Raw genomic sequence first — 24,596 nt, 5'->3', positions numbered from 1 at the left:
GAGGAGCGATCTCCCTGGCTCTGTCTTTTAAAACGACGCTTCCTGGCTAACATTGCAGCTGCTTCCACACACAGTGGATAATCCACTTTCAATACTCTTTAGTGAACATTTGGAACTGCTTTTCCATGCGTGGAACAAAAAATCCTCTTCCAAAGGATTGCTAAAGTGCATTGAAAGTGCATTATTCAATGTGTGTGGAAATGGCCTCTATCTCCCTACACTTGAGCATCCCCGTGTAAGATGTATAATGTAGAGAGACTCTCAGGCATGCCTAGATATCCTGCTCTTGCATTTTTAGAAAGCCACTTCAATGGGACTTCATACAGTGAAAGCGTTTGCTCTTGTGCCTATAGGTCCATTGAAGATTTGTCCAGTGTCATATTCCACTGCACAAGACTGGAGGCTCAGCACAAAAAATTTCTGAAGACTACTATATCAGATCAGATCAGATCAGATCAGATCAGGATAAACTAGTATTGCTACTTGCAGATAGGGATAAATTCATTCCTATTTTAATGACAAGATTTGTTGCCGTTGTCATAAAGATAAAGATGCATATGAGGCATGTCGACCTGCATGCTAATTGCTCCACTCTGGGTCGTTAGCCATTGGATTGTAAGGTGTATTATCAAGGATTTATTTTGGGGTATTATAAACCATCATTATGTATTTTAATTTCTTCTATGAAAAATTTGTGGAAATTTCATGTTCTCATTTTGATTGAATTGTTGTGTTGTCGATATGTCTTATTTGCTGATGCAAAAGAGACTGATTGACTGACCTTCTCAGACCACTGTCACAGGGATGGGTAAGTATTATTTTTAACTAAACAAGGCCAATGAACTTTTACAGATAGTTATTTATTGAGATAGTTATACCCTAGCTTTTCCCCAAAGGGTGGGGGGGGGGGACCCAAAGTGGCTTGGTCACTGTTGTGAGGATAAAATGATGAGGAGGAGATAGTGGCGGTCTGGCTCCTTGGTGCTCCTCCACTCTCAGATTTTATCTCCCCATTATCTACCCCACATCTGCTCCCATTCTTTCCTGAACTTCTGCCCTCCCATACCCACCATTTTCCCTTTAGCGTTATTAGTGTGAGAAACACACTGGCCCCTTTCTCCAATCCCAAAGTCAGAGAGAGGGTGGGGAAACCCATTTCTTAACATTCAAAACCTTTGTCACTCTAAGTATGACACAAGTAGAAAGTTGGGAACTGGCAAAGATGGGTACATTGAAAGTTCATGTATACTTACAAGTGTTCTGCTGAATCTACATCCAAGTGTTTGTCTTTTCCATTTGGTATACTGTGATCAATAACTATTGTTTCAGTATTGGCTAAACAAAACCCATTAGAGCGCATGATTTCTGGGGAAGGAGGAAAGAACAGATTAGATCCAGAAAGTCAGACAGAACAGAGCACTCTCTAACAGATGATCAAACAGGATACAACATATTGAGTCAGAAGCTCATTCTTTTTAAAAGACCAAATCCATATATTTTCTTACAAGCATCTCTACTCATCAGGGAAGACTTGGCAACAGCAAATTTGAGAAGTCTATTTTGAAGAGGGCTCAAGTCCAATTCAGCTTCCACTGAAATGACAGACCTATTTTAATTAGCTTGAAATAAAATTAAACAGGATTCCAATAGAACGTTAAAGACTACCAACAATGAGTAAGTCAGAGATCACTTCCCCATATACACAGGAGAACACATCCATTAGGCCTGGTTAAATAACCAGCAGATAGGGTAAGAGAGCGTTACAAAGAGAGGTCAGTGAAAATAAAGGCCATCAAATGGCTATAAACAAAATCTAGGGTTGGGAGTGTCTCATATCATCTCTGAATGAATTGATTACTACTCAGACTAAAGAAGCTACATTGTGGAATTATCTTCAAAAGAAAAGAATCACGTGGTCACATCTAACAGTTTTCTTACTATTGCAACACAATAGTAAGATAAACACCCTTGAACAAACTGAAAGGAAAAGATGGTGGGTGGGTTGGGTAAGCAGTTACAGCCTTTCTCACACGTGAGGTCTGCAGCCATTTCTAAATCCAGTTAAACATCAGCAACTTAACTTTTTGTTACCTTGAATTTAATCTATATAATGGTTCAGCACTGTTCAAAACCACTTCAAAGGTTATGTCACTCATAGCCCACATGAACTAAACCAAGATTCATTAAAACAAACTTCATTCGCACAGACGTCATTCACATTCACACGATGATTTGAACCTGTAGCAGCTGTGCAGACTTTCAGATACACCACCTCTAGCTGTATGACTAGCACATCGATTGAGCCTGAACCAGCATTTCTGACCACACTGCATCACTCAAGAGGCTTCAGTTGCAGTGGAACAAGAAATGCCAGTCTGGGTAGGGCTTGGCACCTGCTGGGCAGCAGCAGAAGGTTCTCATGCACAGTCAGCTCAGAACCACAGCAGTACAGTGGAAGTAATCTCACAGCCACGGCTGCCACAGGTTCAAAAGATCATATGAATGATCTTGAAAGACTCTTGACAACACTTGGTCCAATTGCACAGGGTACAGAAAGGCTCAATTCACAAGTTCTTATTTTTGTATATTCTGACAATTTGCTTTATACTGTAAAAGCAAGTCTGGTGCAGTGATCAGGAGTGTTGGACAAGGATATGGGAGAGCCAGGTTCAAATCCCCACTCTGCCATGGAAGCTCACTGGATGTCCTTCGGCCAGTCACATCATACTCTTAGCCTAACCTACATCACAGCATTGTTGTGAGGATAAATTGGGAGAGGAGAACAATACAAGCCACTTTGTGTTCCCACTGGGAAGAGGATGGAGTATAAATTAAGTAAAAAAATAAAATAAACGTGAATTTATGAAGAGGGTTCCTTGAGGCTCTCTGGATGACAGACTACCACTGGATGACATGTAACACTTGGATTTTCTGAACTCCAATAATCTGAACTCTGAACTATATTTTAATAGTTATTATCCTTCAATTGTTTGAAATGTATGTATTATATATTTGCATCATTAAAACATAGTTTATATATTGTTGACTTTTGACTTGCTGTCTGCCATGGTTTACTCATACTCTGACAAGTATAGTCAGAGTTATGCAAACTTCCCATTGCTCAGTAGCTCTAGCATCTTGAAAAGACTATTTGGGAAAATGGATTTTCAGTGAGGGAAAATGGTAATAAAAGGCCCGTCCTTGTCCCTTACGTCCTTGTGCAAAAACAACAGAGAATTTCTCTAATTAGGTAGAGCAATTCAGAGTCAGAACTTTGAGTCTGTGAAGCCCTAAAGATTTTGCTCAATGTGTCAAACTGACCTGACTATAACTTAAAACTTTACTATTTTCATTTCAACAACATCTTTTCATTATACTTCATTCAGACTTAATTGGAAGAATTACTCTGATTTTCAATCTGTTTTTTGTTTGTTCCAGGTTGAGCAGAACACATGCATTTTTAGTTTTTTATCAATCCTTCCCCACCCCCCCCACCTCCTGCTGTCCTCTGCTTAAAGTGTGAGTCATGTTCCACAACAAAAGATTGCAGGGCAGAATAAGAGTTCCATCTGAGACTTAAATTTGTATCCCTCTGGGAGGCCTGATTTGTTTCCCTCTTTAGTCTGAAGCGTGGCAGTGGCAAGAACAGAATTTTCTATAGTGAATTTGCTCCCCCTTGAAGACAAAAGTTGTTGCTGCAGATCCTATATGAAATGTGAGCAGAATACTAGAATGTATTCTTTCCTCTTGAAACCTTTTCATGTGACTCACAACCAGAGATTTTCTCTTCCAAGGTCAAAAGTTATCTTAACAGTTAACTTCAATTTCATCTATTCTAGTAAAACCACTGGGCAATTTTACCCTGCCAGGTTCTGAATAAGATTTTAAGTGATCACATGAGGATGGAAAAGGAATAAATACAAACACAATCATTAAAGTAACACAATCCTGTTCATATGAAAGGCTTGAGTAACAGCGAAAAGATACAGATATGCAAAGATTGTAAAAAAAAGAAGAAGATACATTTATTACATCTTATTTCATCCTGTCCCGATGCAGCTCTGAGCACAGTATCTCCGCCTCCAAAATTTTATCTTTCCAACAACCCTGTGAGGTGGCTGGAAAGATATTTCTGTCCCTGAGGTCACCCAATAAACTTCATGGCTCCCTGGGTCAAAGTCCAACACGTTATTACACTGCATTCCTCGAAAGAGGTACAACCCTCTCAGTTTATACAGGATGCCTGAAAAAGGAGGAAAAACAATCCATGTGGTGACATGGTTAATGCTGGGAAAGAACTAGGGAGACTCGTGTTGAGCTCACGAAGCTCACTGGGTAACCTTGAACTGGTTACTGTCTCTCAGGCTCTTACGGGAAAAACAAAATAGATGCAGGAAGAAACACGTAAGCCACCCAGAGCTCTTTGAAGGAAGAGTGTGATGCAAATGAGACCAGGCAAGGAAAGGGGTGTGTACCAGAACTGCACATGCCCAAACTTTCTACCTTCTGAGGAGAATAGTAAGGTCTGGTCTCTGAATGCAAGAGAATGAGGTGGTGGAATGGATTACATCGTTTTAGACTACGAGTTGAGATATCACTTCTGAATGCTATATACTTCTTTTAAAAAAAGGAGCTCTCTGAAAACAGAAAAATAGCGTATCAAGGAGAAAAATGCTGTGCTGGTTTTCTATTTGCAGGGAGTTTTAAACATTTTTTTTTAACATACAAAAACATGATTCCCCTCCACACATGCTTACAGTACGAGGATGCATTCTTCCACTTCATTCTGCTGCTCACACACACCAAGCCTGAGGGAGCTTTTTGAGAAAACAAGGGGACAGACAATAGGTAGGTCTTGAACAATTTGATACAGGCCAGTGAGAAGTTTTTAAGAAGGTCCCTGGAGTTTTATTTTGCATGTCAGAGTGTTCTTGCTGAGTTGTCAAATAGTTTTATGCTGTGACAGGATCCTACTTTGGGGGATTCAAAAAGGATCCACAGAAGATATCATAAGGATATCAAGTATGAACTCAGGAACTTTGGACCATGAAAAGAGTATCCAGGCAACTGTTTAAAACAGAAACACTGCAGGGGAAATGTTCATTGTGCTAGCTATCCAGAATTTCTGAGGAATGTTGCAGGAGAACTGAGTAAACAACGCTCTGATCAAAAGCACCAAGTGGAATGAAGTGCAGACTTCACTAGCAATTCTGAAAGATCCTGGAGCTTTGAAACAGGAATTTATTGACAAATCTGCTCCGTGCTTTGTAAACAGAATGTAAAATTCCTGTGTTTGGGCACCTCAATGGATCAGCATGAAAACTGCATTCTTCATGGCTGGTTCATTTCTGTGGCTCAGAATGACAGATGCGGAGAATAGTCTGCAGTAAACAGTATTGACCGTCCTAATTCTTGGGTGCTTCTTAAAGCTCTTGAAAACTCCATTAAGTTTAATAGAATAGCGATCTTTATACAGTATGAGGCGTTTACCTGATCAAGAGGGAATTAAAGAGCAAAGGAATGAAAAGAGGTGTGAACAGTTGGGTATTTCAAGAACCAAAATAGCAAGATTCAGTATAAAAAATGTGATAATAGGCAGGGATATTTGAAAGCATGAGCGTCACGACTACGGGGCCCCTCTGTCTCAACCCAACTAAGGGGAGGAGGCACACGCTGCCCAGTAGTCCCGTGTCACACAAAATTACGAACCGGCAAAGGGAGAAAGTCTCACAATTGCCCAGGTAGGCTGCCACCAGCCTTTTTTAACTATCCCAAGGCAAAAGAGAAAAGGGGGAAAGCTCCAAAGCCTATAAGGGAATTGGGGCTTTTTTTCAGGGGGAACGCAGGGGAACGGAGTTCCGGAACCTCTTGAAAATGGTCACATGGCTGGTGGCCCCGCCCCCTGATCAGACAGAGGGGAGTTTAGACTGCCCTCTAACAGCATGGAGGGCAATCTCAACTCCCCTCTGTCTGGAGATCAGGGGGCGGGGCCACCAGCCACGTGACCATTTTCTCCAATGGCAACCTGCTGAGTTCCACCACCTCTTTTCCCAGAAAAAAAGCCCTGAAAGGAATTAACAAACAAAAGTCTGCCTTGCAAAAGCGGTTTGCAAGCAGAGTTCACAAAGCAAAATGTTATTTTAGGTAGGTGGTTCATGAGCATTCACCAAGTGAGCTCAACAAATGATTTTATAGCTTTGAGGCTTCAGAGTTACAAAACCCACACAAAAGGAAAGTTTAATTATTTTATTAAGGTGCATCTAAAACCACAAGGCAGAATGTGAGGGAATAAAACAAAAAAGCCTAAAGCAGTAAGTGCTATCTAATACATACCACAGTAGTTCATCAAAGGCAAATCAAGTTGGTATCAAAGGTATAAAAGCCACAGCTTTGGTCAAGAGTCAAAGTAGTTAGGCAGCATAGCAAGTCAAAGATGGGTGCCTCAGCATCCATCTAGGTCGAGCCAGAAATGAAGCAGGGGGCAAGTCTGTTTCTGAAACCCACCATGAACTCAGACTCCATGTTTCAGTAACCAAATTTATGCCAGTTGAGACCAGAGTGATGCAGGCCTGGGACTGCCAATCAGGTCGCAACTGCTGACATGCGGAAGTGGGCGTGTGACATGGCTGCAGTCCTTGGCACAGACCCCAGTCCTGCAGGTGCAAATTGTTAGTCAGTTAACTCAGGAGGACTCAGCTATGGAGGCTTGACTAGGTAACCAGCTAGACTGTCTTATCTTATCTTCAAGGACAGAGGCTGCAAAAATGAAAGCAACTTTATTAGCAGAGAGAAACGAAGAGGCCTCTCAAGGGGGAGAGCAAGGGGGGGGTGGAGAAGAAAAAAAACTCTCCTAGCAAGAGGCAGAAAAGGCTCTGAACTAAAGTCTCAAAAAAGAGCTGTGTGTACAAATTAAAGCATAGCATTTTTCCTTTACAATGAGACATTAGTGGAAAGTGTTACTACCTCATCATCATAGTTGCCTATCATTTGCAGTAGAATCAGCACAGAAAACTGGACTGCACTCCCTCCCAGACAACATGTCTGCAATGGTAAACCATTTCACTCTCTCTCACACACAGAAATTTACAGAATAGTGTGAAATAAAGCACTGAATATCATTTCAAGAAATAAAATACGAATAGAGTAACTATAATTTCAAGAAATTATTTATTTACTTAATTTATACCCTGCATTTCTCCCCAATGGGAACCAAAACATTGTTCTCCTCCCTTCCATTTTATCCTCACAACAACCCTCTGAGGTAGGTTAGGCTGAGACAATGTAACTAGCTCCAAGTCACCCAACATGCTTCCATGGAAGAGTAATTTCAACCTGGGACTCCTAGACTCTCTCTACTGAAAGCAACTCTCTTTTAGCCGATACAATTGAGCTGGGGAGGAGATACAAGAACTATTCATTACGGTAGCATTTGCTGCAGTCATGTTGCTTAATCTTACCTGATATTTTAACTGGGCTTTGAAAAGTTGGTTGAATTTTATGGACGTTGTCATTTTTTAACACCTGGTCTAAAGGAGATCTTTCAAAGAAGGTGAGGACAACTTCAGATCTGGAGTACTGGGAGGAAGATTAAAGAGACAATTATGACTAAAGAAAAACCTCTCCAGGATTGAATTTTTGGGATCAGATTAGGCATGATAAATAACAGCACTACATGATGAAATTGGAACTGTCTCACAATGAAATCCTAAACACAATTACACCCTTCCAAGCCCATTGCTTTCCATGTGCTCATACGCAATATACTTATACTCATTCTATAATATAATAATAACATTCAATTTACATACCACCCTTCAGGACAACTTAATGACCACTTAGAGCGGTTTACAAAGTATGTTACCATTGTATTGTCGAAGGCTTTCACGGCTGGAGAACGATGGTTGTTGTGGGTTTTCCGGGCTGTATTGCCGTGGTCTTGGCATTGTAGTTCCTGACGTTTCGCCAGCAGCTGTGGCTGGCATCTTCAGAGGTGTAGCACCAAAAGACAGAGATCTCTCAGTGTCTGAGAGATCTCTGTCTTTTGGTGCTACACCTCTGAAGATGCCAGCCACAGCTGCTGGCGAAACGTCAGGAACTACAATGCCAAGACCACGGCAATACAGCCCGGAAAACCCACAACAACCATCGTTCTCCAGCCGTGAAAGCCTTCGACAATACAATGGTAACATACTTTGTAAACCGCTCTAAGTGGTCTGAGAGATCTCTGTGTCTGAGAGATCTCTGTCTTTTGGTGCTACACCTCTGAAGATGCCAGCCACAGCTGCTGGCGAAACGTCAGGAACTACAATGCCAAGACCACGGCAATACAGCCTGGAAAACCCACAACAACTATGTTACCATTATCCCCACAACAAAACACCCTGTGAGGTGGGTGTGGCTGAGAAACCTCCAGAGAGCTGTGACTAGCCCAAGGTCACCCAGCTGGCTTCAAGTGGAGGAGTGGGGAATCAAACCCGGCTCTCCAGATTAGAGTCCCGCACTCTTAACCACGCTCTCTATGCGATTTACAGTAGAATCCTAAATAAAGGCTGGGTGGAGCAGCTTTAAAAGCAAAACAGACATGTTAGGAAGAAATGCAGAACCTGACCTCTGCTTGCAGCTTGTCTCTGCAGGCACACTTTTCTTCTATAGAGCTCCAATACTGCAACGTGCTTAGCTGGGTGAAAAGCACTTGGGAGATAAAAGAAGGATTCTACAGCTCTTACTCATGTATACTTGTTGTTTTTAAAACTACATCCCTCCCTCCCAGCTCTTTCTATATGATTAATAGTGCCGTCATAAATGGGATTACACCCTTCTAAACGCATCCGCCTCAATGAACCTAGAAAGGTGTCACTCTGCTTCGGAGTGCATTATAAGGTAGTTCTGTGTTTAAACATATGAAACAGCTGCCTTCAAATGCCACTGTAAGACATACTGCTCCACAAAATAACATTTAGGATACGAAGTACAGACTTTACATCATTGCACACTGTGGCATTATATCTATATTGCAGGTGTATAGTTCTGCTGCTTTAGGCAGATAGTAATGATGCCAATATTTAGGGCCGTGGACACCTCTATTACCCAGGCTCCATACCATGTTGGGGTTCTTTGCTCCAGTGGAAGCAAAAATAGGATGTAGGAACCAACATCAACAACACTTCCAACTGAATACCCAGAACTGACAAGACGTCATGGCACTCTAGAAATTCCATAGAGATTTGGGGAATTCCTAGAATCCTATGGTGTCAATTCTTGGTACTCAAGTGGAACAGACCTTCCAAGTCCCCACCCTCCAATACTTCCACTGCTTGTCATTACTTGTCTGGCAATCCTAATCCTACATGACAGGCAGGCCACAGTGAAGATATATCACTCCTGTCAGCTGTTTAGTGGGTTAAATCTTACGGAGATGGTGGAAACATCCACCCAATTCCCAATGAACTTTTCTATATACTTCCTTGAGAAATGCAAAAGTTGTTGACTCCATTGAAATAAATGGAGAAACAGGCATGTAGGAGACCTCTAGTGATGAATATGGGAAATTGTTTCAAGCTTTGTATAGTACAAGTACTATACTGCTAGTGAATACCAGAAATGACTAACAGATCATGGGATGGTCACCATTTCTAATAACTTGGTCCTTCCCTTATGAAACTGGCTGTAACTCTAAAAGTTTCACACTTCAGCAAACCCAGCTACAGACATTTTGTAACACTTTCTGAAGAGCGCAATATCATTAAGCAACTGACTGAAAGAACGGTTGTGTGCTTTACTTTGTTACACCCTGTCATTTGCTACAGCCTCAACTGCTGAAAATAAACTTCGAAGTAATTGCTCTAAACAACGAGAGGCAGTATTTCTATAATTAGCCCCAATTGTTTTGAAATTCACACACAAATTACAACATACAGATAGTTATTCTAGAGAGAATATGGTTTATGGAACTGTTCCTTGTGGTCAATGACTTGACAGGCCAATGCTTATTCCTACCACAGACGGGCTGTTTTAGTGGTGGACCACATCCAAAATGTCCTAGTCTGACTGAACTGCAAATAATTCCAGGAGGGTAGCCATGTTATTTTGTTGCTGCAAAAAATAAAAAGGTCCTGTGGCACTTCAGAGACCAACAAAAAAAAATTCCAGCACAAACTTTCATGAAGGAATTCTCATTTCCTCATGAAAAGTTATGTGGGAATAAATTGTGTTAATCTCTGAAGTGCCACTGGACCTGTTTTATTTTGTTGAATTGTACTTTCTCTAGCAGACCATCAAATAGGGAGGGGAACGAGGCCGTGCTTCTCTGTCACTTTTGGGTGGGGAGGGGAATGCGCACAGTGTATTGTGTGTGTGTGTGTGTGTGTGTCTCACTCTCTCTCTGATTTCACTGGGGATAGGATCTGTCACACTGGTGATCTGTGATAGATGGGCAAATGTCCTGCTCCTTTCCATACACAACCAACTCCTTTTAAGACTGGTTGGACGGTGTGAAGAATAGATAACAGCCAATCATTGTCCATGGAACTTCAGAGGAACTTGATGGCTATAACCTCGGCTGACAGTTGCTCTTTGCATCTGTACAGATACATTTTAAGTGATCAGTATAAGCTGTGTGACACAATGACAAACAATTTCAAGGCTCTTTTCAAAACAACCTTTTAGCCCAAGGAAGGAAATAAACCAGAAATGGAGATATGGAGCCAACAAACTCCATATCTAGGGTCACCGGGCCCCTTTATCCTCTCAGCAGGAGGGGGGACCTGGCACCTTTCTTCTCCCCTTCAGGCCTCTGTTTGGGGCCCAAATTGGCTTGCAGGAGCGCTTCCAGGCCCTACATGATGATGTTACTCCTGGGAGTGATGTCATCACACTGCACTGGGAGCATGCTCGGGAGCCTGTTCCCCCGCCTTTTCTCCTTGCTGGCCAGGTGAGTGGTAGTGAGGGCAGAGGGTGGGGGCAGAGGGTGGGGGCAGAGGGTGGGAGCCGAGGATTTCCTACCCCCACTGGAAGATCTGACCGCCCTATCCATATCACCTTATTCTATCATCAATATATCTAACAGTCAATGTGGCCCCATCTGAGGATACTTAAATCCATGCATCAGGGACACTGCAAAACTAAAACTAAAAACAGAAGGATTTACCAAAAAAACCCCAAAAACCTGCTGGCTGTACAAGCCTCGTGGCTTAGCCCTACTGGCCTACTTCTTACCTTCCAAGGCATATTTATGATGTTCTTGAGAAGTTTCTCTACTTCATTAAGCCTGGCTTCTATGTCTTGAGACTCTTTAATTGTAATTAGTCCTAGAAATAAAGCAGAAAATCTGTGAGGTCGTTTAGCCAAAAACATTGACATTTTATATGGATGTAAACATTTTATTTTAGACATTTGTTTACAGGCGGTCACAGATGCCTGGGAGATAAACAAGTATATACATATTTTAAATATTTTAAAAAAATATTTTAAACGAATTAAAGTATAGCTTGTGGACAGTTTTTAAAATTAAAACTTATTAAGAGTTCAATCAAAAAATAAAAATGCCAATTCATTACAATATTTCTATCCTGCCTTTCCGTACAACAGACCTACAAACATAAAATCTCAGTAAAGTTAATGATCACATCAAGCATGTATTCAATTTCAGATAAGAAGAGTCAATAAAAATGACAAAGAGCAAGGAAGTTAACCAGAAGCAACGAGGAAAATTTGGAAATGGTTTATGATCCCCCAAAGCCCTGGATGTTTTAAGTTGTCTTGAGTGGTTGCCTGGAGTTTGCAATCAGGAGGCCAGGCCTTCCTTCCTAGAAAGGGATTCAAATGCCAACCCTTTGCAACAACAATTACATTCATTTCCAACCCCTTACTAGTCTACTGCTGCTTGGCCTGCAAGAAAGACCTAAGGATGTTTTCATACCTAGAGACTTCAAGCAGTTTCTGCTTCAATTGGGCCTTGCTTTTGCTTCAACTGGGCTTGTAGAGTAAATGAAAATTAACATGAGCCAGAACGTGCATTTGCATGACAAATTCTCCTTCACATGGAGGACAAGACAGGATCAAAGGTCTCCTATTCGAAAATGCCCTTCATGGGCTTCCACCATAAGCCTATGAAGCTTCAGCTTTATGGGATCTCCAAGGGAATGAAATTTTCACAAATATCAGCAGCCAACGAAAGGCCTTCTCTGTACTCCCTTCCCTGAACACGGCACACTGTGGCAACACCATTAACACCCTGCATTCATCTTAAAGACTGCCCTGCTCTAAGTTTCCACTCTTCCCCAAATAAAATCTGTGGGACAAGCTCTAGCCCCATGGAAATGCATATTCCCCCAACAAGAACCAACTTGGGACCAAAATAAAAACCCACACAATACCTTCTATTAGGACCATACAAAATAACACAACCTGTTGTGCAAGCATTCAAGTGCTCCAGAACTTAAGGTTGGGATGCACTGCCTTATGCCATCATCATTATATCTAATAATCAATATGGCCCATCTGAGGATATTTCAGGGCCATGGAGACACTGAGCCCTTATTTCTACAAACTTGGGGGTACCTAGGTTTGCAGGAAAATCCTAGGACTAAAGAAAGGGATTTATGAAAAAGAGAGAGAACATTCTAGAGGGAAAGAGAAGCTTTTCAAGAATGTCAAAAGATCTGTAAAAACGGCATATTGCATTGTAAGGAGGTTAAAAATATATCTGCTTTTAATAAAGAGAGACAGAATAAAGAAACATAGGACAGCAAACCTCTGATTATGCAGACTTAAATGGAGGAAAAAATACAAATAGAAAAAAAATCATCAATTGTAAAAAATGTTAAAATGTTAAACAATGTCAAAGTAAAGGAAAGCTGGTAATGATGTACTGGAATGTAAAATAGGTACAAAATATAAAGGATGATATAGTACAATGTTTATGATATAATACATACATTACAGTGTAAAGAAAATTGTTTAGTCTTTGTTTTAACAATGCAGAATGGTTATATATTAATAAAAATCTATTTTCCTATTTTAAACAAAACAAATAGAGGGAAAGGGAAGCTATTCAACAATGTTGAAAGATACTTATCAAACTTTCCTGTATTATACAAGATTGATTTTTAAGTATTGCTCTCCCCACCCTGGGTTTAAATAATGATGTGTAGAGTTTATCTCCAATTGGAAAAATGCCTCTTATGAGATGTGCATGAGGGACATGTTGAATCAACTGGTTCTGGCCACCAAATCTATTACCAAATACTTTCTTTACAACATTTTCACTAACTGTGCTTTAAATTTTTTTTTATTATAAGATGAAATGACAATGTTGTTCATAAGCAGGGACCAAGGAGAATTTGAGGAGTAAGGGTCATTCATTCCCCCTGGCCCCTGCCTCCTCCCCTCTTGCTCACCCCTACCTTCCAATTGCCAATTTTTCTCTCCTCCTAGTCATTGTTTCTTCTCTCCCCACTCCCGTGCTTTGCTCCTTGCTTCCGTTCTTTCTCTTGAGTCCAGGACAATTTATGCCACAATCATTCATGCCACAATCATCATACACTCTAACCACACTTGGAGGTTAGAGTGTAAGATGAGGAGCTGGGAGACTCATCTTCAAATCTCTACACTGCCATGGAAGCATGCCAGGTGACCTTGGGCCGGTCACACACACTCAGCCTAACCTGCCTCACAGGGTTGTTTTGAGTATAAAAAGGAGAGGAGAACAACGTAAGCCACATTGGGTCCCTGGAAGAGAAAAAGGTGAGGTATAAATAGGGTTGCCAACTCCAGGCTGGAAAATACCTGGAGATTTTGGAGTTAAACCTGGAGAGTGCAGGGTTTGGGGAGGAAAGGGACCTCAGCATGGTATAATGCCATAGAGTCTACCTTCCAAAGCAGCCCTTTTCTCCAGGTGAACTGATCTCTGTGGCCTGGAGATCAGTTGTAATTCCAGGAGCTCTCCAGCCACCACCTGGAGGCTATCAACCCTAGGTATAAATGAAGTAAAAAAAAATTAAATGAGTCTTTAGGTTCAATCATAGAATCATAAAAGTTGGAAGGGGCCATACAGACCATCTAGTCCAACCCCCTGCCCAGTGCAAGATCAGCCTAAAGCATCTCTGACAAATATTCATCCAGCCTCTTCTTGAAAACTGTCAGTGAAGGGGAGCTCACCACCTCCCTAGGCAGCTGGTTCTACTTTTGAACTACTCTGACCGTGAAAAAGTTCTTCCTAATATCCAGCCAGTACCTTTGTGCATGTAATTTAAGCCCTCTGCTGCCAACTGGAACAGCTCCCTGCCCTCCTCCAAATGACAGCCTTTCAAATACTTAAAGAGAGCAATCATGTCCCCCCTCAATCTCCTCTTCTCCAAACTAAACATTCCCAAGGCCCTCAGCCTTTCCTCGTAGGGCTCAGTCTTCCAGACCCCTGATCATCCTCGTCGCTCTCCTCTGCTCCCTCTCGATTTTGTTCACATCCTTTTTTAAAATAATACTCTTTTTCATTTACACAGCTATGTTTCTCATACATATTTTTGTTATTATTTGATATGTGCTAATTGCTCTTTAATATTAAAGAAGGTTGGCTAGAAATTCAGTCAGCAAAATCAAAAATGAATGTTTAGAAAACCGTGTGCAAAGGCGGATTTGTCAGATTAAAAAAATTCCATTCCATGGCCATCCTACAAGTTATCCAGTAGAGGGTGCCAGAGCTCCAAGATTCTCCCATCAAAAACGAAGCACTAGTCTCTCTCAAAGTTGCGCATTCCTGCAGGATGAAAATGTCATCCGTTTTGCCAAAAAGCTTCCTTTGCCAGGACTCTTGGACTTCATATGACTCATTTTTTCTCACAGTGAAGCATTTCTTTACTGCATGGATAAGTATCAATCCTATAAACAAACAAACAAACGTGGCCAAAAATATTACGTCTCAGCACCCTCCAAAGGGCCCTATATCCCCCAAAGCAATCTCTCCTCTTGTTCCCAGAACTACAAGTTCTTTGGGAAGAGAGAACGAAAGTTAGTTTGTTATGCTATCCTTTGTTATCCTTGCAAAAAAGTGAAGCTGGTGGGAGCAAAGAACCCCCTTAAAATAATGCAACAAAAAAGGGAACAAATGTTACTTAATTGGAATATATGAATATTTATATTTAAAGAAGAAATGTCCAACGGGTAGGAATAATATCTGAACAATGTTACCAAAAGCTATTTAAACACTCATAATTGCCACCATTATACTGCAAGCATCAGTAAGGTGGTTGGCTCATGCGAAAGCACGAATGCACTAAACCCAGATTTCTGCATACTTAGGGGGAATGCAGGTATGCAGAACATACTGATTTTGTAAATTAACCAAATGGAAATTTAAAAAAAAATCCCCCAAAGAGCCTAAATAGGACTGAACATGCTCTAGGAAGTACATAATGTTTACAACAGTTGGGAATCAGTTAAATACAATTCATTTGGAGGTGGTCCAAGAGCTTGTAATATGCAATTTTGGCTTGGCACATACAAGGGCTCAGCTGCAAGCAAGGAAATACATGCACTCTAGAGAATGTTGCCTCACCTTTCTTACATTCTTGCTACACGAAAGAAATTTCTGAGAAGCAACGGCTCCCAGACTCATCTGGGGGACTGGATTGCGGGCGTTGCGGGGGAGGCGAGTGGGGAGCTGGCATGGTGGCCGCCATGTTGTGGAGGGGTGGGGAAAGGCCAGGGGTCATGCCCAGGTTCATCCGGTGCAGCCCCAGGCCTGGGAAGCTGGCCCCCGCCCTTCAGCACTTGGCCCATGGCGGCATCCCGCCCAGCCCTCCCTTTCGTCACAACTTTGAAGTGAGTAGGCTGCATATTGGGCATTGGGCACTGATCCGTTTAGGGGGAAACAGGGCCCTCAGGCTTAGTTTCCCTATTATGGGGATCGCCATAAGGGGTCTGGGGAGTGAGGAATGGCTGGTGCATGCCCAGTCGGGGGCTGTCAGTCCACCTCACTCCCAGGTGGCAGGGGATGGGTCACAGAGGGGTGTACACCCACGTGGCATCCCACTGACTGTCATCCCATGGTTCCCCCCCTCAGCACGGGTCTGAGGGGGCGTGTGGGTCATCGGCTTGGCAGACGGGTCAGCCGATGCTCGGATCTGTGCCCTATGTGCAACTTTGCTCCCTGAGCTGTAATCTCAATAAAGTTGTGGCCTCTTTACCTCCAGCACTGTGTCTGTGTGTTTTGTCGCCGTGCCTCCTCTCCACTCTCCTCCCCCACTCAGTACTCGCCTGCAAACCAAGCTATACTATTTCCTGTGGGCACCAAAATGAGATTACAGTTCTTATACCTGGTGTTTGAAATGAGAGTTAAGTGCCATTTTTTACACTGGATATGACTTCCAGTCCTCTAAAGCCCATGAATATATAATAATTACAGAGGTATAAGTAATTATGTTGTAATGTCAACTCAGCAGGCTTAACTTGAGTTTACTATGGCCCCTCATTATCCCTTGATGACAAGAAACATTAGTTAGCTCCACAAGCCCTTTCCCAAGCCCTCACCAGGCATCACCCATGTACTTTTAATCTGATCTTATTCTTACATTTATTCTTCCATCATGTAGCTCAAGGCAGCGTACAGGAAGTTCCAGGTCTACCATCAGACCCAAACCAGCAAGGCTGCTGTATCATGTAACCTCAGATCACCCTAATTGACTTCAATGGACTTGGAAGGGCGTGACTCTTCTTAGGATTATGTTGAATTAGAATGCTTGGATTATGTGCTTGCCCAGCCATGTTCACAGAACTGCATTATAGTGATGTTGGGGAGGGAAGGCAGCATGGTATAGCCTGATCTCATCAAATCTCAGAAGCTAAGCAGGGTCAGTACTCGGATGGGAGACTCCCAAGGAAGACTCTGCAGAAGAAGGCAAGGGCAAACCACCTCTGCTTCTCACTTGCCTTGACAGCCCCTTGTTGGGGTCACCATAAGTCGATTGTGAGTAGATGGCACATACATACATATAGTGATGTTGACGCAACGTGATTTTATATTTACTTCTGTATCCTCCCCTTCCTCCAAGGAGCTGAGGATAGCGTACACGGTTCTTGTTTGCCCTCCATTTCATCCTCATAACAACCCTGTGATAGGCTGAAAGACTGTGACTGGCCCAAGTCAGAGAGCTTGGAGTGTTAAAGAGTGTCAGACTAGGATGTGAGAGGCCCGGGTTCAAATTCCCACTCTGCCATGGAAGCTCACAGGGTGACCTTCGGCCAGTCACACCCTCTCCACCTAACCCAACTCACAAAGTTGTTGTTATGATAAAATGGAGAGGCAGAGAACAATGTGAGCTGCTTTGGGTCCCCAGTGGGGAGAAAAGAGAGGTGTAAATAAATAAATCCGTTCTCACTGCTATCAAAGACCAGGTATAACACTGAAAAAAATAGTCTACCCCACTAAAGTTTATGATTATGTGCTAGTTTACCATGAACTTCATAAATCCAAAATTTCATTCATTCCAACTCTGCTGCTGCTGCTGTAGCAGAGCAGTTAAGTGGTTCAGCTGTGAATCAGCACGCCGCTGGTTTGAGTCCCACTACTGCCGTGAACTCAGTAGGTGGCCTTGGATAAGCTACTCCTCTCAGCCCCAGCTCCCCAGCTGTATTGTGAGGATAATAATAACACTAACTTGTTCACTGCTCTGGGTGAGGCACTAATCTGTCTAGAAGAGCAGTATATAAACGCAGTAGTAGTTGTAGTAGCTGTAGTTGTTATTATTATCAGTGCTCAGACTCTTCTGCTCTGGGACTATACCTGGAACATTCATTGGCATAAAGGAATTTGGATACGTTGACATAGTGTCAGCTTCAGGAATTAATACTGAATGCATGACTATCAGGCAAACAAATCTATAATAATAATAATATTTGATTTATATACTGCCCTTCAAGACAACTTAATGCCCACTCAGTGCAGTTTACAAAGTGTGTTATTTTCCTCATGACAATCACCCTGCGCTATCACAATCACAGTGGGGCTGAGAGAGCTCTGAGAAGCTGTGACTGACCCAAGGTCACCCAGCCCGCTTCAAGTGGAGGAGTGGGGAATCAAATCCAGTGAAAGTTTGACTACTTGTTTCCTCTTCAAATTTGGATCCACCAAGAGGTAAGGGATGAAATAAAACTATTGTAATGTTTGAAATTTCATGCTCTGCAACAGTTTAGGGGTACACTTGTACCTAGAATCCCAAATAGCGGAAGTTCATTCCCACAGTTACTTCAGCATTGAAGTACTTCTTGTATGCACTGTTAACTCTGTTTATTCCCCATCAAATCTGTGATGAAATCAGCATAGAAATCAATACTGGTTACTGCTATTTGACATCAGGGTGAACAAATCCTTAGCTAACTATAATCACAGACAGGCACTTACTTCAAAGTCTCTTTCCAACATCGGATGCTTCCGTGCTTGGATAAAGTTATATATTATGTGATCAGACAAAATTTGGTTTTGACCATATTCATTTCATTTTCAGGTGTGCATGGATCCTAATCCATATCAGATCCCCATCCAAAGAGAGCATTATTTGACCCAGAAGGTGTTAGGGCCACTTCAGCTGTTACTAGCTTACTGCCACGGCAATTCCTTCCATTTAGGAAGTTTCTAATTACAGAGAGGGAAAAAATGGGCGGTCCTAAAAAGGATTACTCCAGTCTAAGCCCAATGAAATCAATTGGCTTAAACCAAAGTTACTCTTTTTAGGATTGCACTGTAAAACAATTATGTCATAAAATAAACCAATACATGGAAAGAGGTTGGATGTAGGCACATTACTTCAAAGCAAAATCCAAACCAAAAAAAGCCATATTTTAGGACCAACCAAAATTACACAACTCTTTAATGGGGAAAAATTTGGAGTAATTATTTAAGAGTATAAAAGCCATACACAGTTCTCATCTGAGAGACTTCTCTTTCAGTATGAGAAAGCAGATGGTGATTGATTGGAAGGATTGAGAACCAACCCCAAAGGGGGGGAGGCAGGGACAAATCCCAACCAGCAACCAGATCACAGCAGAATTTATATATCTTGCTGTCTTAGTTCAGACTTGCAACAGCATCTGCCTAACACCTGCAGCGAGTAAGGATTGCCTCCAGGGAACCAAGCATGAAAGCTTTCAACGATTAGATCATTTTGTTGTCATTTATTTAGAGCAGGGATTGATAGGTTTGTGTGGACAGGTGAGCTAACAAAAATGTATGACATAATAACTTTTGTGGACTTACTTGTGCCAAAGTTGGTGGAAAAGGTACATTCAGGATTCAGCTGATCTCGTGACAATGTAAAATTGGCTACTCAGCAATTCATTAGAAAATATATTGTGACAAACGGAGTCTTTATTGTTTGAACTGTGCAGCAATAAGGGCCTATACCATATTAAAAAACCCCACTTAAATGAGATCAATGCAGCCCAAACCCATACTTTAGGTTAGATCATTAAAAAGTCAGATCTTTTATTTACCAGACAAGCTTTGTTAATGAACTGTTGACAATGCCCACAATAAAAGGTGCCACCTTTGATGTAGAGTATTAATCTTCGCTGCTGCAGCATAGCAACTGCAGCTGTTCTCTTTAGAAACTGATTTGCTCCAGCAAAGTTAAAGGCGGCGGCGGCGGCAGGGGGGGGGCAAGTAAACCAGCATAATAATAGGTCTATACAGATAACAGGCTATGTGCGTATGTAATGTACACATACCAGTTTGTGGTAATTACAGCACATTTCAGAGGAACATGTTAACTGGGAGCAGGTTATCTGGGTAGAAAGGAAGGGCAAGTGTACTTTCTATTTTTGCATGGTTGGTGCAACATTGAAAAAAGAACTTGCATAGCAGAATTGTGCAAACTCTGGACACAGAAATGATGTGCACAGTTCTTCCATGCAAGTTTCTTCCTGAGGATTATATTAGTCATGGGAAAACAGGAAATGTAACTCACATGCTTTCCTTCTTCCCCTGTGTAGCATGCATTGCAAGTCTGAGATGCAAGAATAAGCAATCAAAAGCTTGGGCTCCCCCACCCACTTGCGGTATAAATAGGGACAAGACAACAAAATAGAGATGACACAGTGCAGGGTTGGAAACGGTGCATGACCAAGTGTGCTGGACTTTCATTTTAAATGAAAGCTTTTACAGCCCTAATTGCATTCAGCTTCATAAACAAAACTGAGATTCAGTTTACTGTTATAGAACTGTGACATTTGAGACAGCAACTTGCACAAGGGAAGTTAGTAAGTTTACTGGCTAAACAGGCTCTTAATACCTGCAAGCCAATCCGGGTTCCAATTCTCACAGCCCCAGCAGCTTCATTTTGTTAAAGGGGAAAAGGTTTGTCCAAAAGATTTTAAAACTACACAAAATATGTAGCTCTAACCTTAAAAACAAGGAACATTGCACTATAGAATTTCAACACTTTGAAAGCAATCTGGAGGAACAGGCTGCTGGGATAAGCAGCCTAGAAAAGAATGAAAGGAGACTGAACTTTGAAAGAAAAATATTGATCACTGCTACATGATACACACTATAAAATGTGCCTATAAAAGGCTTGGCAGCTGTTACATTCATGCCCATTCTGGGAGCAATTCTGAATTTTAACACTGTTGTTAGGTTTCTCAACAAGGATGATACAAACACGCAAGGGACTACTAAGATGTACAAATGGTACACATTTGCCTGAAGCAAACTCTATTCCCAGGAATAAAGCTGCCACAAGCAGCATTTGAGTCTTTGAACAATGACATTAGAGTGACTTTGACCAGCTAATTAGGGTTGTTAATTGAAAGCCTGGTCAAGAGGCCTGCTGCTTAATAGTAATTATAAAGCTTAAGTCGTGGACTTGGTCATGCCTATCAAGACTTGGATGTGTCACCTATCAAAATATGCAGCAACACAAACAATGACCATGAAAATGGGCTTCTCTTTGGGCAACATTACATCTTACGCCTAACAAGCATGCCTAAACAATTGATGATTCTATATGCTCTATCCTCCATGCTATGTTCCACATAATAAACCTAATTTTGAACTTAATCCAAGAGTGCAGATCAAAATAACCAAACTTTGGGACTGTATACAGATAGGGTCGATTTTCCTACAAACCCCGAGCCACCCCTAGATTTGCAGTAAATACAATTTTTTTTAAAAAAATGAGAGGATGAAGTAAAACAAAACATTGTTGCCTAGATAATCCAAAATGGCTGCCAGGTTCATTTTGAAGCTTGAGGAGGTAGCTGTGTTGGGGGAGGGAAGCAGGTAACTGCACACATAAAGGACAAGTGGAGGGGGCAGAAGCCACCTTGAACCTTGAGGAAAGATGAGGCTAAAATGTTTAAACTAACAAACTGAAGCTGGAGAGTGAAAAGAAAAATTGAACAAAAGTGGAGAGGAAATGGGGCAGGAAGGAAGCAGAAAAAGGGAGAAGCCACAGGAACAGCTGGAGGGGGGATAAAAGAAGAGTAGATGGGAAGGTGGAAGACAACAGGGATGAGAAAAGTAGGTGGAAAGAAAGGAAGGCATCAGGGAAAGTGCACTGTTGGAGGAAGGAAAAGAGATAGTGCTAGGAGGGATATCAAGAAGGATGATATTTCTCCCCTCACCACATTACAAGCCTTGACCATACATTTCTGATCAATTCTGATACCTTCTTCCATCAGCCGTGCCTCTTTCTACCTTCCCTCTTGTATTTGGATGCTATTGGAAAGTGGGTTTCCCCCCTGCTTCCCTAGAGCATGAAGATCATTCTATGCATCTCCTGAGTCTTCCTTGTCTAAACTCTCCCACATGTGTTTTGCTGTGATGCGTGAAACAAAAAAAGATGGTAATTTAAAGAACCAGACACATTGTTATAATGTCATAACATAATAATGTCAATTGCTTTTTTTACAACCCCCCCAAAGTCCTCCATTGCCCTGGGGGGGGGGGGTGGCCACTATGAGGAACTGAGGGATAGAAAATGGGAGAACTATGTGGAATTGTATAAGTTGTATAAGCAGCTTCAGCAAAAGCAGGGAAACCATATAAACCCACCTCTATGTAGAAAATACCTTACAGTAAATCAGAAGTTCCCAACCTTTTTGAGCTTGCAGACACATTTGGAATTTTGACACAACATGGTGGCCGCAGCAACAAAATTGCTGCCACAAAATGACTGCTGCAGAGTAGAGATGGGCACGAACAGCAATACGAACAAAAAAAAAGCCATGAACAACCCAATCCGCTGTTCGCGAGCAAGCTGTTCATGAGGCCCTGTTCTCGGCAAACGTGTTCATTCCAAGCCCTCTCCGTGGCGTTTGTCAGCCGTTCATAAAGCCAGACAGTCTGGCACCTTTCAATCAATTCCCCTGGCAACATAGCCATGGACTGTCTGAATTCTGTCTGAACGCCTTCTGGCTTTCCTTCTGGCTTGTAACCCCTCAAAGTAGCTTCCAGCAGACAGTCCAGTTTTTGCCACTGTGAAGAGAAAATGACATGAAAGGGGGAGACCCATGGACTCTCCTTTCCCCGGCTTAAGTTCAGCTAAGTCCCAAGGGGGCCGTTCTGGCTCCCGCGAACCTCCAACTATGAACATGTTCATGAACATATCATGTCCGTCGATGTTCATGAATCCCTGTTCGTGGATGGCAACGAACAATGAACATCGTGTTTGGGGTTTTTTTCCTGTTCGTACCCATCTCTACTGCAGAGATGGAGCCGGTCAGCTTACCTTCAGTCACACAGTGAAGATCCTTTGCGCTGTGGAAGCAGCTTTTGACAAAGCAACACTTTTTAAAATCTGCACAACCAATCAGAAACGCTGCTGGACAAAAGCCCCATGTGGCCCCACTCCCTTTCCAAATCTGCTTGGCAGGCACCAGGAAAGGTGTCATTGTGCCCAGCATAATTGTGCCCAGTGCAGGTAAGTGTTATTGCTAATGAAACAACAGAGCCAACCCAACAGAGCTAGTTCCAGCTAGTTCTGAACTGCCAATCAAAGCAGAAATCTCCCCAACCCACAGATGCTGTCCTCAGTAGAGATGTATATTAATCATTAAATTCTATAAACCTTTGAAAATTCTGTGGACTTGATTATGAAATGTTGTTTCCAAAAACTGGAAGATAAACTTACACAAAGTACTATTGTAAGCTGAACACAATCACTGCTTACAGTCCCACAACATATAATGCTTACCATCGTTCTGACAGCAGGGTGGGCAAAAGCATTCAGAAAGTCAGACAGTTAATGCTATTTTAAGGGTAAGCGTTTTAGCTCAGCAGCACAAGGTATTCATTTGGTACTGATGTTTGACAAAGTATGTCTAAGAAGTAGGATAAACTAATTCTTCAAAGGTTATTTAAAAGTATCCATAGTAACGGCAAATTCCTACCATGCAGCGCTGTTACTTTCAAATCATATTATCAAGAATTATCAGAGAACTTTTTCAGCCCTCTTCTGCTGTTGCTGTGCACATGTGAAAAAATAATTTCAGAGATGCTTGTTACAGAATCTATGAACGATGTGCAATTAGACCCAAGTTCAAATCCCCACTCTGCCATGGAAGCTGGCTGGGTGACCTCAAACCAGACACATAATCTCAGCTGAACCAATTTCACAGGGTGGTTGTTGGGATAAAACAGAGAAGAACAATATAAGCCATTTGGGGGAGAAAGGCAGATACAAATGAAGTAAATAAGTTACATTTCAGATCCAGTAGAAAAGAGCAAGAGTCCAGTAGCACCTATAAGACTAACAAGATTTGTGGTACGGTATGAGCCTTCATGAGCCACAGCTCACTTATTCATCTCACAAAAGCTCATACCCTATCAGAAATTTTGTTAGTCTTATAGGTGCTATAGGACTCTTGCTCTTTTCTACTGCTACAGACAGACTAACACGGCTCCCCATCTTGATTGCAGATCCAGTTTAAGGCAACTGCAGATTCTACACAACCTCTGATTACCTGAAAATCACCAGTTTATAACATTATGATATTTGCAACCCACCTTTCCTTCAAGGAACTCATGTAGATGTGCACAGAAGTAACTTAATTCTACTGTCACAACAAGCCTGCAAGGCAGAGTGCAGCAGTGTGTGTAACTGGCCCTTGATTAAACATTAATGGCTTCAAATCCAGGGTCCCTCTGATTCCAGCACAAAGCCCTATTAACTATGTCACTAATACTAGTCATAAAGAGATGACAATATAACACAAATCTTAGTATTCATTCAATCCTCACATGAAAACAGCTTGTCTCTCTTCCACTGAAGTTAAAAGGAATGCTTGTCTGAGCAAACTGAGTCAGACAAACACTGGCCATTTCCACACATCCTTAAAGGGACGCCACACTAACGGAATGCTGGGGTGATGTTTCCGTTTGTAAAACAGATGTGGGCCATTTGGCTTCCATTTTTTGGTGCCTTTTCTGGGACTGTGGAAAGTGTGTTCCCAAAAAAGGCATAAAAAAAACAGAAGCCAGACAGCCCACAACCGTTTTGCAAATGGAGATGTCTGGATTCATGAGGAAAAGCCTCCAGCATTCGGTGAGTGGGCCGTCCCTTTAAGGGCCCATGGAAATGGCCAAGGTTTCCTCAAAGGGTTATGCC

The 24,596-nt window shown here is 42.0% G+C and overlaps 1 protein-coding gene across 1 annotated transcript in view; it reads right to left on the bottom strand.

Annotated features, from left to right (window-relative positions):
* The window catches only part of PXDC1 (PX domain containing 1), a 42,396-nt gene that overhangs the window by 9,645 nt on the left and 8,155 nt on the right, over window positions 1–24,596 (bottom strand). The window contains exons 2-4 of the mRNA XM_054985054.1: window positions 11,215–11,306; window positions 7,458–7,575; window positions 1,254–1,365 (exon numbers count right to left, since the gene is read on the bottom strand). Coding sequence (XP_054841029.1) covers window positions 1,254–1,365; window positions 7,458–7,575; window positions 11,215–11,306 — 322 coding nt within the window. The remainder of the gene's footprint in view (window positions 1–1,253; window positions 1,366–7,457; window positions 7,576–11,214; window positions 11,307–24,596) is intronic.

Source organism: Eublepharis macularius, chromosome 7 (assembly GCF_028583425.1).
Source record: "Eublepharis macularius isolate TG4126 chromosome 7, MPM_Emac_v1.0, whole genome shotgun sequence".
In the NCBI taxonomy this organism is placed as follows: domain Eukaryota; kingdom Metazoa; phylum Chordata; class Lepidosauria; order Squamata; family Eublepharidae; genus Eublepharis; species Eublepharis macularius.
The sequence above is the reverse complement of the archived record's forward strand: the minus strand, read 5'-3'. Positions and strand labels throughout refer to the sequence as shown.